Genomic DNA, 15,588 nt, shown 5'->3' on the forward strand with positions numbered 1-15,588 from the left:
TCTACCCTGTCCTATAGGGTCAATATGCGGCGGAATTGACTGGAGGGCATTAAGGTTTTTTTGTTTTGTTTTAAATAAATGTACAATGGAGGTGGGAGAATACATGGCGTCCTTATTTCTTATACTTATTCCTCACTTAGTGATTATCTCCTTCTCTGACTTCCCATTTACAAAAGTAAAGAAAAACAAATCTACCCAACTATTTGGGGCATTCATGATACCCATCTGGTAGTAACAAACACGGAGCCCACAGTGTCGGATCGACAGCAACAGTACCGACGTGGTTTGGGTTTGATGCTTTTTCTATGTTCTGTTACTCCCCTCTCCCCCTCCAGGCTGTGAGGTAGGGGCTGTGCCTGGCTCAGTGCACAGACCCAGAAACTGGGGTTATCCCCCAGTTCATGGCGAGAACTCTGACCCTCCAACAAATGAGGAGATGCAGCTGAGCTCTCACATGGCGCTGCTGGACTCAGGCTCCGGCCCCACTTTTTGTGTGCGTTCTCATAATCCACTCAGTTTACCGCAAGGTGCTGAGAATCGTGCTTGCATGGCGCTCCTGCCCCAAGCCTTCCGCTACATGCCATGGCCCAAGTCCCTGAGGCCAGCAGGTACACCTGCAGGCCTGCGAGTCTCTGGGCCGGAAGGCCAACCCACCCCAGGCCGTCCCCGGCGCACGAGACAATGACTCCTGTTTGCGGAGTTGAGTCCTGGAGCACGGTGTCCTGGCCTAAGGGGCTCCCCGTCTTTCTTGGACCTAAGGTCACCAGAAGGTGGTAGCCCAGCTAGTTGATTCGACCACCAGCCACCTCCCGTCTCCAAGGTGCCCGCGCTCAGCCCCGGGCCTCGGCTGTTCCCGGTCGGGCTGCCCCCCTCCGTCCGTCCGTCCGTCCGTCCATCCCTCCCACCCCCCTCGGCTGTTCCTTCCCGAGCCGGGCCCAGGGCAGGCCGAGTCTCGCTCGGCTGCGGCTCTTCCAGCCCTGTCCCCGCTCCTCCAGCCTCCGCTCCAGGGCTGTTCCCGTCCCGCTCCCCCCCGCACCCCACGCCGCCGTTCCCAGGGCTGTCCCCCCCCCCGCACCCCACGCCGCGCTGCTGCTCCCAGGGCTGTTCCCATCCCGCTTCCCCCCCCCCCCCGCCGGCCGCCGCTCCCCGGCTGTTCCCGTCCGCCCCCTCCGGCCCCGGCTCTTCCGGCCCCGGGCCCCTCCGCCCCGCGGCCGCCACGCGCCCTGGGCCCGGCGCTGGGAGGCCGCGGCGGGAGGGGCGCGGCGCGGAACAGCCGGCTCCCCGGGCCCCGTTCCCGCTCACCCTCCAGGGCCTCGAAGATGGTCTGCGCCATCTTGGAGCTGCCTCCGCCGCCGCCGCGGGAGCCGAAGCGGGGCTACGCGAGCATTGTGGGAGACGCGGCGGCCGGGCCGGGGCCGCCAGGGGGCGCCTGGAACTGCCGCCGCCCCCTCCTCCCACCCGCTCCGGAAACCCCGGCGTGGCTTGCGGGCGGGGGGGGGGACCCCCAGCTTCCGTGGACGCCCCGGGCTCCACCTTGGTGACCCGGTGCCCTGTGCCCGTGGACGATCATCCCGCGCCCCCCCCCCGCCCCCCGACTCCCAGTTAACCCTGACTCCAGCCCCTCTGCCAAGTGGACGTCCCTCCATCCTGGTCTCAAAAGCCTCCCCCCAACTCTGTGACCCGGACTCCCCCATTCCCGCCGCACGTGAGACCACTCGGCAATCCGATGCCATCGTGCAGGGTCCAGCTTTGCAAGCGCCCTCTCCCCCTGCCAAAGTGACCACCGTCTTCTCCACCTGCCCATCAACCTCATCTCCCAGGGGTCCCACCATTCTATCACTCTTATTTCCGTCTTTAGGGACTCCATTTCCTGTTCATACTTCCCATCCCTGCCTCCTCCCTGCGACTCTGTGTCACACGAAGCCACCCCGCTGACCCTGGCCCACCTCGGGTCTCACAAGGATCTTCCCACAGCTTAGGGAAGCATCTATCCCACCCAGACCCCTCCCTCATCTATCTCCCAGCGGTGTTTAATGAAGGTCTGTACTGCATCCAACCCTACAATGGATCTTGAAATGCAATGGTCCCTGCCCATGAGCTTGGGGGTGGGGGGAGAAGACAGACATTATTTAAAAATAAATGATACTAAATTTTAAAATTTAAAAATAGTAACAAGGTGTGATAAGTCCTTGTGGCAATTACATAATCTCTTTTCAATTTGAGTGAAGGGGTGGAGTCTAGCCTGTGAATCAGATCATAGCCAATGAGGCCTCTGTGTGGGCATGGCCTTCTGAGAATTCTGGGAACTCCGTCTTCCTCCCTGGAGGCGGGACACACTCTCTGTGGGAGATTCCTGTTGACAAGCTACATGGAGCTACATTGATGAAGCCAGAGCCCTGGGGCGGAGGAGCTATGTGGAGACCCATGACAGCATGGAGATGCTTCCACCACCACTGGATCTGTTAGCTCACTCGTCAGAGAGATATACCTCGGACCTTGGCTCCATGCAAGAAAGCATTCATGCCGAAGCCTGGTTTGTGATCCAAGTGAGTTTTATACAAGAAGTTTCAGGTTTACACAGGGACCCTCACTCCCGGCAGCCTGCCTAGAAGCTGCTCTGGAAAATCACTTGGTCGGCTCCGTGAGCCTGCCTTTTTCAATTATTCCACGGGGTGGCGTGGTTGACAACCCTGGTCAACCCCATTGGCTCCACTGAATTCACCTGGGTTAGGTAGGCCAATCCAGGTGCAGCACCCACCAGGTGTACCTCCCCTTCCTGGCCGGAAGCCTGAACCTCTGTCCCTAAACTAAGCTACCTAACATTTCCCCACTGAAGAGATAAGGATCCAAATCTTTGGGGTCCTGGGTGACGACATTTCTAGCTACTTCCTGCTGACCAATGGGATGAAGTGGGGATTTGGGTCCACATCCTTCCTACTCTGTTGAAAGGGATTGTCCATTCAGGGCCCAGGACGGTAAGGTTGAGGTGGTCCAGAAGAAGGCATATTGGTTTAGAGGCCTTGGTAACCTGAGAACTTCTGGATAAACAAACAAACGGACAAACAGGTGAACTGTTTAAGGGAAACCAGGGTAAGATTGTGAGGTTATAGTGCCCTTGGAGCTAGGTTATTATCACAGGAAATAAATAAAAATCTTAGGATTAACAGGCATGAGTATTGGTTTGCTGTAAACACAGGAACAGGGTAAAATCATTCACAATTACCCCTAGGAGGGTATAGGGATTTGACACTACTGGGTGCAGTGGGATCACTGCTTCCTTTATTATCCTGAAGTCTTGGACCAGCCGATAAGACCCGTCTTTCTTTTTAACTGGTAATATGGGAGTTTTACAGGTGGAGTTAACAGGGACCAAAAGTCCATGTTGGAGGAACTTACTAATAAGGGGTTGTCATCCTTTGATGGTTTCACAGAATACGGTTGCTGATGGGGAACTGGGTAGGATCTTTTAGGAAAATCTTTACAAGGGTAGCATACTTAGATTTTCCGGGGACTCTCATATCCCAAACTTCAGGGGTTATGGCTTGTTCCCAAGGTTCCTGTGGAGGAATCTGTGGCTCCTCCACCGTGAGGAACATTTGGAAAGCTGTAGAGGGACGAGGATGAGGCCCGATGACTATGCAGGTGTGTAGCTTAGACAGTCTATCTCGGCCTAGGAGAGGAGCTGGACATTCAGGGACGACGTAAGGAAGCTATGAGAAAATAGAAGTTAACCCATAGGCACCTGAGGAGTTGGGTAAAATGTTTAACTACAGGTTTTCCTGACACTCCCAGGGTGGAGCAGGTGGGGTGCCAGAAGTCTGGGGAAGGAGAGGGATAAGGACAGAATAGGTGGCCCCTGTATCTAAAAGGAAATTTACTGACTTACCTGCCATATTGATGCTCAACCTAGGCTCCAGACCAGTAACCACTATCTCCTGCTGCTGGGCCATCTAAACTGGGTACCTTCAATCCTCCTCCCTTAGCTGCTGCACGTTGGCCTGTGTGTTTCCCTCCTCCAGGTTGTTGGCCTTAGGACAGAGGCCAGCCCAGTGGCCTGTCTGCTCGCAATGGAGACATGGAGCTCAAGGAGGCTTGTTCCAGTTAGGGAAGTTCCTAGCCCAATGGCCTGGCCACCAACAAATGTAGCACTTGGTATCTGGTTCGAATGTCTGAGAAACCTGGGAGGCATTCAATGGGCGTCAGTTATTAAGTGCAGCCAATACATGAGCATGCCGGATGGCCTTCCTTCTCTCCTTTTCCCAGGCTCAAGCCTCCCCTTCCTGCTCCCTATTGTAAAAGGCCATCTTAGCACAAGCAACCGTCTCTTCTGGGGTAGCTCTTTCAGGTTTCTGCACTAGTTTTTGGAGCTTCTTGAAAATGTCTGGTGCAGCCTACATGAGAAACTTGTCCCTGAGTAAGACTTGCCCCTCATAGGATTCTATATCTATAGCAGTGTGACTCTTCAGGGCCTCCTGTAGCTGCTCTAAAAAGCTTTCAGGAGACTGCAGGTCCCTGATGAATTGCTGTCATTTTGGCATAAGTGATGCCCTTTTGCCTACTTGACCTTAGTCCATTTGTGACATACACCAAGAAATGTTCCTGCGTCCACTTGTCCTGAGGCTCAGTATCATTCCAAACAGGGTCAGATAAAGGTACAGTAGTTCCCCTACGGGGTAATTACCATTCATCACATGTAACTCCTCTACAAACTTCCGAGCCCCTTTGAGCACTCATTCTTTCTCAAAAGTCTGTCACAGTCTATTCCAGTATAAAGCATAGGCTAGGGTGAGGTGCTGGAAGTGTTTGATGTACTGTATGGGTTTGTTAGAATAACTGCCCAAGTCTTTTTTAATTTGCTTGAGTTCAGTTAGAGTAAAAGGCTTATAAACTGCCTGGGAACCAAACTCCCAGCTGCCTCTACTATTGGTAGAATGTTCAGGGGTGGGGGACATTTTGACCCTAACTCCAGGCTCCTTTAGGGGATCCTGGGTGCACTGGGAACTAAGATCTCGATTGCTACTCAAAAGGAAAAATGCTCTAACATATGGGATCTCCGCCTACTTTCCCATGGTTCCACAGAAATGTTCTAGCTGAATCAGGGTTGGAAGGGAAAGTATACCATTCTCTGGCCGATTCTCTTTTTTCTAAATGATATTGTGGCCAAATAGAGTTGCAAAACGAAATCAGCTTCTCTTTGACCAGCCTCTCTGGATAAAATCCATCCCAATTAGACAGGATACATCCGAGGGGGCAATACTTGGGTATCGAGCTGGTAAGTCCCATCTAGAAAACACACAACAAGGAGACTATTGAGGGCTTGATGCCTCAAGGTCAATAACCACAGCTTCAGCGTGCACCTCTGGGGTGCCTTGAATCTGAGGCCTCAGGCAGGTGCCCGCCTGAGGAAGGGTGTCAAAGACCAGATGCTGTAGCTGACATTAGGTCCAACCACAAGCTAGGAGGCCACTGCTTGGTGTGGTCCCATGCATGGCCTTCAAAGACTGGTATTGGACATATGGGCTAATATTGGACTCATGGACTTGATCTGGACTGGGATGTTTTCTCAATATTCAATTGCACTTTTACATAAAGCTTTTTCTTAAGCACATATAAGTGTCTATGAGTTTGTTTCTCTAGTTAACCCGGACTAACACAGTAGTTTCAAAGCAGTACAGGTGGAGGGAGGGGGCAAGGAAGAGTTAGGAGATTTGGGGCAGGGACCAGGGAGGTGCCATCATGATCATGTCTGTATCATTACATAACTGGATTATCACATCAGATATTCTCTTTGTTTTTACTTAAGTACCCATTTCAATTAAAGTGATTCAGGTGGAGTTTATGGGATTTAACACAGAAATGCAAGGTTAGCTTAACATTAGAAAGTCCATCAATAAAACTCACTATAGTAATAGCAAAAAAACACATGTGATCATTGCAATAGATGGAGACAAAATATTGCACCCATTCATGATTTAGGAAACAACAAAAACCAAAAAAGAAAAGGCAGAAAACTACAAATAAAAAAAAGGAAACCTCAACTTCACAAAGAAAACTGTAATTAGCATCATCTTTAATCTACTAAGATCTCAAGACAAGTATATCCACTTTCAGCCTTCTATTTATTAAAAGCCTTGACCCTTGTAGCAAGGAAATGTTATAAACAGTAGGGAAAAATGTAGAATGGTCTACATTTGCAGATGACCTGGTTACCTAGAAAATCCTAACTGAATCAACAAAACAGTTAGTAGAACTGGAGTGAAATTACCAAGGTTGCAGGTTATAATTTCATTTTCATAAATCAACTCTCTCATTTTTTAATCATTTTATTGGGGATATATATGTTTATATATATATATATATATATATATATATATATATATATATATATATATATATATATATATATATTCAAAAGAGAAAGAAGGAAGTCAAAGACAGAAGGAGGCTACAGGACAAATCTACAGCAATCATGGCCTCATCTACCCTGAGACTAGAAGAACTAGATAGTGCCCAGCCACCACTAGACCATTGTAATCAGCACAATAGATGGACCTGAATAGATGGGAGGAAAATGTGGAACAGAACTTCCAATTCCTAAAGGAACAACAACCAAAACAGACCTGCACTAGTTGAGGCTAGACTATCGCCCTGGGACAATCTTCAAACCTTGAACCCAAACTAATTCTTGAGGTCCCCTTGTAGCTAAATCACAAACTGACTCAAAAAAATAACATCGCTGGTAAGGACAAGGCTCTTGTATATATTTTTTAAAATCACCCAAATGAGACCAAATGACCAACAATTACTTTAAAACAAAGATAAGGATGTAGGAGGGCAGGAAAACGAGCGCTCCTCCAGTTCCGTGTCTCTAGCAAAGCTCCATGTGTCTTGTCAACAGGAATGTCTAGCAGGACTAAGTGAGTGTCCCGCCTCCAATGAGCTCTTGATCTCCTTGGCTCCAAATGAGGTCATCAAGCTGCGACCTGTGTGACAGGCTAGGTTCCACCCCTTCACTCCGAAGTCTCAAGTTGACAACAGATGATGTAACTACCACAGCATTTTTTCATGCGTTTCCATACGCCCCACGTATACATGCACAGAGTCAGTTTTTGCCTGCCCTCCAGGCCTTTACGCCTGTTGTTCCCTCTTCCTGCCATCCTCACTTCCATCTGAATACTAGGGGGGCATGGAGCTTGCCCGTGTCCCTAATCCCCCAGGGCAGAATCTAGCCCTCCCCCAAACTCTAGCTTGTTACAGTGCCCGATGACTCCCGCTCTAAGGTGGAGTGATTTCTGCAACACTTTCCTTTTTTCTCACCCCACTCACAGCAGAGAGCCCCCCGAGCAGGGACAGACCACGGGATAGACAAGAACCTGGCACAGAGGTAACCTTGGAGCTGCTTGTGGACTGACAGCCTCACTGACAGAACGGACTGTACATTCAGAGCTGTGCAAGTCCCCCAGACAGGCTGCCCGCTGGTCCAGACGTTCAACAACTCCCCTCTGGCTCTTCCGGCACCGAAATCCATCAGTCCTATGTCCCATCCCTGAGAGCCAGCTGGCTGACACTGCTCAAACTAACGAGAACGTAGAGCCACCTGGGATGGTTAATGCAGTCATTCCAGAAGTAGAGCCAAACGGGAAGGAGGGAAAGTTGGGGAAATGTCCAGTGTCACGCTCCGTAGCTGTGAAGGGGAAAGCTGTTTGCTCCTTAGGCAAACGGAACAGGGCCACCACCTTCCATGGGAGACTGCTGATGGTTCAGCCGTGGGAATTGATGACAGCCTGGCCCTGAGTTTCTGTTCTCCCACTAGGGTTGCAGAAGGCTATATAGTCTGCTAGCTTCTCAGTGACTTCATGTTCCAAGCCCCTCCCTCTGTGACTCACTTGGCTGATGTGTTAATGCTTCTTTGTAAACCTTTCAAGAATTGTGAACGGTCCCTTGGTGCCAAACCTGTCATGTGTTGCAGACCACGTGCAGGAGATGTACTTAAGCCTGCCGAGCCCTGGAGTGTCTAGGCTTCAGGGACCCCTGCTCTCCACGCTTTGGCTGCTCTTTTTCTTATCTATAGTTTCCTCTCGAGCCTGTTAGCAATACGATAAGAGCCGGTCTCTGCGTTACCTTACAAACAGTGGATTTTCCAACCCCAAACCAAACCCACGGCGGACTCAAAGCCGCTATAGGACAGAGTGGAACTGCTTCCTTTGGTTTCCAAAGCCGCCCATCTCTGTGGGAGCAGAAAGCCTCATCTTGCTCCCACAGAGGAGCTAGTGGATTCAAAGCACTAAACTTATGGTTATAGCAGTCCAACACGTCACCCACGGCACTTCCAGAGTTCCTTATGGGAAACTTCTCTCTAAAGAGAGGACAATCGCGAGCAGCTGCAACCAAACGTGTAGCTAGAAGGAGAAGGAAGACCCACCTAGAGTCTTGCTAGGTTTCATGGATGTGAAATATGAGGCCACAGAGGACGGTGGTTATGATCAGAGACTCTGCTGGCAGAGAGCCTAGGTTCAAGTCTAGCCTCTAACGCTTTGTAACTATAATACGTTGAATAAGTTCCTTCCCTTCTCTGTGCCCCAGTTTCCCATTGGTTAAATGGGCATCGTAATAGTGCCTACCTCATAGGGACACTGAGAGAATGAAGTGGTTAAAAAATACCAAACACTTAAGAAATAATGCCTGACCCACAGTCAGTACTCTGAAGGTCCCTTCTAAAGAAATAAACTGGCATATAATAATTATTTATAAACTATCAAGGGACCAGGGGTGGGATCAGGGAGGGAGGGGGACGGGGGAAAAAAAGGGAAACCGAGCTGATTCCAGGAACCCAAGTGCAAGGTGAATTATGAGAATGACGAGTGCAATGAATGTATAAGGGTGCTTTGCTCAATTGATGTATGTACAGACTGTGATAAGAGCCTTATGAGCCCCAATAAAAAGATTAAAAAATAAATCAATTAATTAATTTTTAAAAAACGCATACATGATCTTCTCGTGTCCCTCCAGAAAATCTGTCAAGATTACCTTTTTGGAATCTGGAAAATGGTCACAGAAATGTTATGAGCTAGCCTCTCTGTTTTGAATAAACTCACCCAGCAGATCCCCATTGGGAAATAAAAAAGAAAGAAACTGGCTTTCTCTAGACAGAGGTGAATTAATGCCCTCTGCCCTGATGAACTTAGAGTTAGGTGAATTTACAAAGTAGTACCAGGCATGGTGCCCAGCTAACATGGAATCAAAGTTTGAGCAAAGTTTCCATAGAAACATCCTGACCGCAAACTGGAAAAATAAAAAGCATAATGTCAACTTCACATGGACTTCAAACTTCTGGAGGCAGATGAACTCTGGAAATTAGTGCCGAGAGATAATCTTTAAACCTTCACCCCAAAATGATGAGCTGATTTTAGGGGTTGATACTAGAAGGCAAATGTTTTTAGAATGATGATGGAAACAAATGTGCTTGACACAATGGATGTATGTATGAGTTGTGATAAGAGTTACATGGGCCCCTAATAAAATGATTTTTTTTTAAGAAGAAAAAACCTTCACCCCAAACAACTCCTAAAGTCTTCTTAAAAATAAATAATAGATTGATTGTGGTTAGGAGCATGCAATTCTTCTTGATATGATTGAATTATGGAATTGTGTGATATGTGGATAAGAGCCAAATAAATAAGTAATAGGTTAAGAGATGCTCTCTTTGACAAATGGTATTGGCAAACTGGATATCTATCTTCAGAAAAATGAAACAAGATCCATGTCTCTAACCATATAAAAAATGAACTCAAGATGCATCAAAGACCTAAATATAAAACTGAAAGCAATAAAGGTCACCAATAAAAAAATAGGGACAAACTCGGCAGTCCTAATTCATGATATAAATATACTACCAAACACATGAATACCATAAGACAGACTAGATAACTGGGATCTTCTAAAATTTAAACAATTATGTGCATCAAAAGATTAAAAAAAAAAAGGGCGCCCATTGGCTGGGGGGAAATTGGCAATGACATGTGAGACCAAAGACTAATTTCTAAAATGTATTGGAAATGTTAACACGTCAACAACAAAAAGACAATTGGGGACATGAACAGACACATAACCAAAGAAGGCAATAACCAGGCCAAGAAACATATGAAGCAATGCTGGAGATCTGTGTGAATCTGGGTGGACTAGATCAACAAACTCATAGACACACTCATATGTGTATAAGAAAGAGCTTCACATACAAGAGCAATTGAATATTGAGAAAACATCCCAGCCAAGTGCAGTTCAAGTCCTTAAGTCCGATATTAGCCCGTATGTCCGACATCAATCTATAAAGTCCTCTTCAGCCTCATGAAACACATGCAGTGATGCTGAATGCAGGAAGATCACAGGCCCGTGAGTGGGAAGTCTTGTGGATCCAGTGGCGCTGTCAGGATCTCAGCGCTGGCAGGGGTCTCCACGTGGCTGCTCCAGCTCAGGGCACTAGTGTAGCTCCATGAGTCTTATCAGTAGAGAGTCTCTCAGGGAGTGAGCAGAGAGAGAGTCTCTTGCCTCCAGGGAGGAAGACAGGAGTTCCCAGTATCCTCAGGGGAAGGCTACGCCCACACAGAGGCCTCATTGGCTATGACCAGATTGACAGACTAGACTCCACCCCTTCACTCTGAATCCTCAAATTAACACCAGATTATATAAGTAATCACAAGAGCATTAACCATTAGAGAGATGCAAAGCAAAACAACTATGAGATATTTTCTCACCCTGCCATTAATAGCAAAGTTCCAAAAAGCAGAAAACAGTAAGTGCTGACAAGAGTGTGGAATAACTGGGCCCTTCACGCACTTCTGGTGGGACTTTAAAATTACGGGACCACTGTGGAAAACAGTGTTCTCCTTAAGGAGGACCCTTAAAAAGTTGGAAACAGGAATAGCATATGATGCAGCAATCCCATTACTCGCTATATATCCTAGAGAAAGAAGAACCAAGACACAAATAGATATCTGCACAGCCACATTCATCACTGCTCACAGTAACAAGAATAAGATGGAAACGGCTGAAATGCCTGGCCATGGGAGAATGAATACATAAACCACACACAATGGGATGGAGTAGGACACGATGTGGAAAAATAATGATGAAGCTTTGGAACACCTCGATACATGAGTGAATCTGGAGGGCATTACACAGAACGAAAGAAGTCAATCACATAAAGAAAAATCTTTTGAGATCACTCTTACAAAAAGTCAAGAAGAAAAGGCCAACCTACCAACAACAAATCCAAGCAATAGTTTAGCCGAACAAGCCAAACTGTCTGCCTTGAAGCTTGTGTTCTTCAGAGAACTAGTTGTATGAGATCAAATTGATAGCCGCAACCTGAAACATTACCATATATACTCGTGTATTCGCTGAGTTTCTCAACACATTTTTAATGCAGATTTTGTGGTGAAATTAGGTGGGTTGGCTTATACTCAAGTGTGTACGGTAGGTTGGAAAGTAGGGGACCGTGAGTTTATGTTGAGAAGAACAACTCAACTCGGGGAAAGAGGGTAAGAATGGCTGTACCACTTTGGGAATGTCAGCTATGTCATCTATTTGAAGATCACAAGCCTAGGGAGCCATGGGTCTCGAACAGCCCACCTTTGTCACCAGGGCTCCCTAGAAATACCTTATGACTCTGAAATTTCTCGCTCAATAGCTATACCCCCAAAGAAATCAAGCACAAATAGGAACAGATATATGCACATCCATGTTTACTGCAGAGCTATCTACAAAGAGCAAAAAGATGGGACCACCTAAAAAGCCCTATCTGTGAAGGGATGGTTAAGTAAACCCTTATATACACACAACGGAATATTGTGCATCTCTAAAAACCATTCACCTGTCAAACGATGCAAGGCAATGGATTGACTGAGTGACTTCATCGATGGATTCAAACGTAGCAACTGTTCTGAGGACGGCACATAGTCCAGGAGCGTTTGGTTCTGTTGACTGTGTTGTTGTTGGGTCATCTCCTTCACATATCAACCGTAGGTACAGTTGCCCAATCCTGTGTCATCTTCATACTTCGTTTTTTATTAAAAATTTTAATAAATCATTTTATTGGGAGTTCTTACAGCTCTTATAACAATCCATGCATCAATTGTATCAAGCACATTTGTTCATACGTTGTCATCATCCTTTTCAAAACATTGTCTTTAGACTTGAGCCCTTGGTATCAGCTCCTCTTTTTTCCCTCCTTCCTCCACCCTCCCACTTTCATGAACTTTCATGATAGATTGTTATTATTTTCATATTATGTCCCTTTACCACTCTTCTGTTGTTCGTCCCCCTCCAGTGTGTGTGTGTGGTGGGTGTTATACGTCTAACATTGAGACTGGTTCCAATTTATCCCCTTCTCCCCCCCACCTTCACCCTACCCTCATGGTATCACTACCCTCATTATTGTTCCTGAGGGGTTTATCTGTCCTGGATTCCATGTGTCGAGAGCTTTTCTTATCTGTACCAGTGTACATGCTCCGGTCTAGCTGGATTTGTAAGGTAGAACTGGGATCATGATAGTGTGGGGATGGAGAGGACCACAAAAGAATTAGAGGAATGTGTGTTTGCACCCTGGCTGGCTCGTCCCTTCCTTGTGACTCTTCTGTGAGGGAATGTCCAATTATCTACAGGTGGGCTTTGGGTCTTTACTCCCTGACACCTCTTGTTTGCATCAATATGATCTCTTGTTTTGGGTCTTCTAATGCTGATACCTGATACCATCAACACCTTGTGATCACACTGGCTGGTGTGTTTCTTCCATGTGGGCTTTGTTGCTTTCCTGCTAGATGACTGCTTGTTTATCATCAAACCTTTAAGACCCCAGATGCTATATCTTGTAATAGCCGGGCACCGTCAGCTTTCTTCACTACATTTGCTTATGCACCCATTTTGACTTTAGTGATCATGTTGGGAAGGTGAACATCACAAAATGTCAGGCTATTAGAACATGTTCTTATGTTGAGGAAGGACTCGAGTAGAAACCCAATGTCCACCAGGCCGTGAGGACGATGTTCCCAATTAGAGCAGCCAGTCCACAGAGAGGACCACACGGCCGGCCCCACTATGAGACATGACACCCCTCACTGACCCATAGCCCTATAGGGGACAACACCAGAGACACAGTGTGGGAACTGCACCCGATCTGATCCTGCCTCACCGAGGCAAAACACTAAGGGGGTGCAACAAAACAGCAAGGGAATAGGGCGGTGAGATCCCCAGTGACTGCTGAAGGTGGACTTTGGGGCCAGGGTATCATGCCCCAACAGACTAGACTGGAAAACACTCCTAAGGGCCAACAAACAATCCTTGAACTAACTACAAGCTTTTCTTTCTTGTTTTGTTTTGTTTGTCATTGGCTTGTTGTTGTTGTATTGTTGTATATTGTTACTTGGTTTTGCTCTGTCTTGTTTTGGTGCATGTTATCTCTGCAGGTCTGTCTAAATAAGATAGGCTGGATGAACAATCTGGAGGAGAAAACAATGGGACTGACAGTTCCGGGGGAGATGGGAGAGGGGGAGGTGGGGAAAAGGTAGTGGTGTTAACAAACCCAGGGACAAGGGAACAAGTGACCCAAATCGGTGGTGAGGAGGTTGTGGGAGGCCTGGTAGGACATGATCAAGGGTAATGTAACCAAGAGGAATTACTGAAACCCCCCTGGTGGGGACTGAGCATGATAATGGGACAGGAGAAAAGTCAAAGGAAATAGAGGAAAGAGCTAGGAGGCAAAGGGCATTTATAGAAGTCTAAATAAAGACATGTACATATGTAAATATATTTATATATTAGGATGGGGCAATGTATTTATGTGCATATATTTATAGGTTTAGTATTAAGGTAGCAAATGGACATTGGGCCTCCACTCACTCCCTCAATGCAAGAATATTTTCTTCTATTAAATTGGCGTTCTATGATGCTCACCTTCCCGACACAACCACTGAAGACAAACTGGGTGAATAAGCAAATGTGGTGAAGAAAGCTGATGGTGTCTGGTTATTAAAAGATACAGCATCTGGGATCTTAAAGGCTTGAAGGTAAGCAAGAGGCCATATAGCTCAGAAGCAACAAAGCCCACATGGAAGAAGCACATCAGCCTGTGCAGTCACAAGGTGTCGAAGGGATCAGGTATCAGGCATCATCAGAATAAGAAATCTTACCACAGTGAATGATGCGGGGAGTGCAAGGTGGACACCCAAAGCCCATTTGTAGGCCACTGGACACCCCTTTACAGAAGGGTCTCAGGGAGGAGATGAGCCAGTCAGGGTGCGATGTAGCAACAATGAAAAATACAACTTTCCTCTAGTTCCTAAATGCTTCCTCCCCACCCAATTATGATGATCCCAATTCTACCTTGCAAGTCTGGCTAGACCAGAGGATGTACACTGATACAGATAGGAACTGGAAACACAGGAAATCCAGGGCGGATGATCCCTTCAGGACCAGTGGTGTGAGTGGTGATATTGGGAGGGTGGAGAGAGGATGGGCTTGAAAGGGGGAACTGATTACAAGGATCTACATGTGACCTCCTCCCTGGGGGACGGACAACAGCAAAGTGGGTGAAGGGAGATGTCGGACAGTGCAAGACATGACAAAATAATAATTTATAAATTATCAAGGGCTCAGAAGGGAGAGGGTAGCAGGGAGGGAGGGGGAAAAAAGAGGACCTGATGCCAGGGGCTTAAGTGGAGAACAAATGTTTTGAGAATGATGAGGGCAATGAATATACAAATGTGTTTTACACAATTAATGTATATATGGATTGTGATAAGATTTGTAGGAGGCCCTAATAAAACGTTAAAAAAAAGTGTCTGCTACCTTGGTACGTAACATATAAATATAGATGCAAAGACCTATATCCTTATAATTATATATTAATATATTTACATATATTGTAACTATATGTACTTGTATTTATACCTCTATAAATGTCTTGCCTCCTAGTTCTTTCCTCTGTTTCCTTTTCCTCTGTTTCCTCTCAGTGATTCCTCTGGGCTACATTGCACTTGATTGAACCCCACCACGTGTTCTACACTCTCACCATAGATTTTAAATCTCTTGCTTTTTAAAATTTAAAATCTCTTGTTGTTCCTTTTTCCCTGGGTTTGTTGATTCCCTCCCCCCTTCCCCTACATGTCTTTCCCCTGTTCCCCCTCCTCCCCCAGCCGTCCGTCCCATGATTTTCTCCTCGGGATTGTTTATCTTGCCTATCTTATATAGATAGACATGAAAAGAAGAAGAAAGAGCTTTTAAATGATACAGGTCTGTCTGCTGACCCTTATGCTTTCCGATTGAGTCTGATGGGGTGCCAAGCCCTGCCCTCTGAGTCTGAAGTCTATTTTCTGAATTCCTCATGGACTTCATTGCTTTGCTCCTCTGTTGTGCTCCCTTCGTGCTTCACCCCAATTCTTGATGTGTTTAAGCCCATTGGTGTAGCCATTGCAACAATCCAACTCCTGACAGTCTTCCTCTTTTTTCAGTGACCCTCCACTTTCCCAAGTTTGATGTCTTCTTGTTGTTGTGGTGCTAATTTCCAAAGCATATACATTTTATTTTTTGATCATT

General features: G+C 46.7%; 1 protein-coding gene across 1 annotated transcript in view; it reads right to left on the reverse strand.

Moving 5' to 3' along the window:
- ZNF341 (zinc finger protein 341) overlaps positions 1–1,393 on the reverse strand; it is a 48,080-nt gene extending 46,687 nt beyond the window's left edge. The window contains exon 1 of the mRNA XM_075563768.1: positions 1,303–1,393. Coding sequence (XP_075419883.1) covers positions 1,303–1,333 — 31 coding nt within the window. The 5' untranslated portion in view covers positions 1,334–1,393. The remainder of the gene's footprint in view (positions 1–1,302) is intronic.
- Positions 1,394–15,588: the final 14,195 nt, after the last annotated feature.

Source organism: Tenrec ecaudatus, chromosome 12 (genome assembly GCF_050624435.1).
Source record: "Tenrec ecaudatus isolate mTenEca1 chromosome 12, mTenEca1.hap1, whole genome shotgun sequence".
NCBI classification, from domain to species: Eukaryota; Metazoa; Chordata; class Mammalia; order Afrosoricida; family Tenrecidae; genus Tenrec; species Tenrec ecaudatus.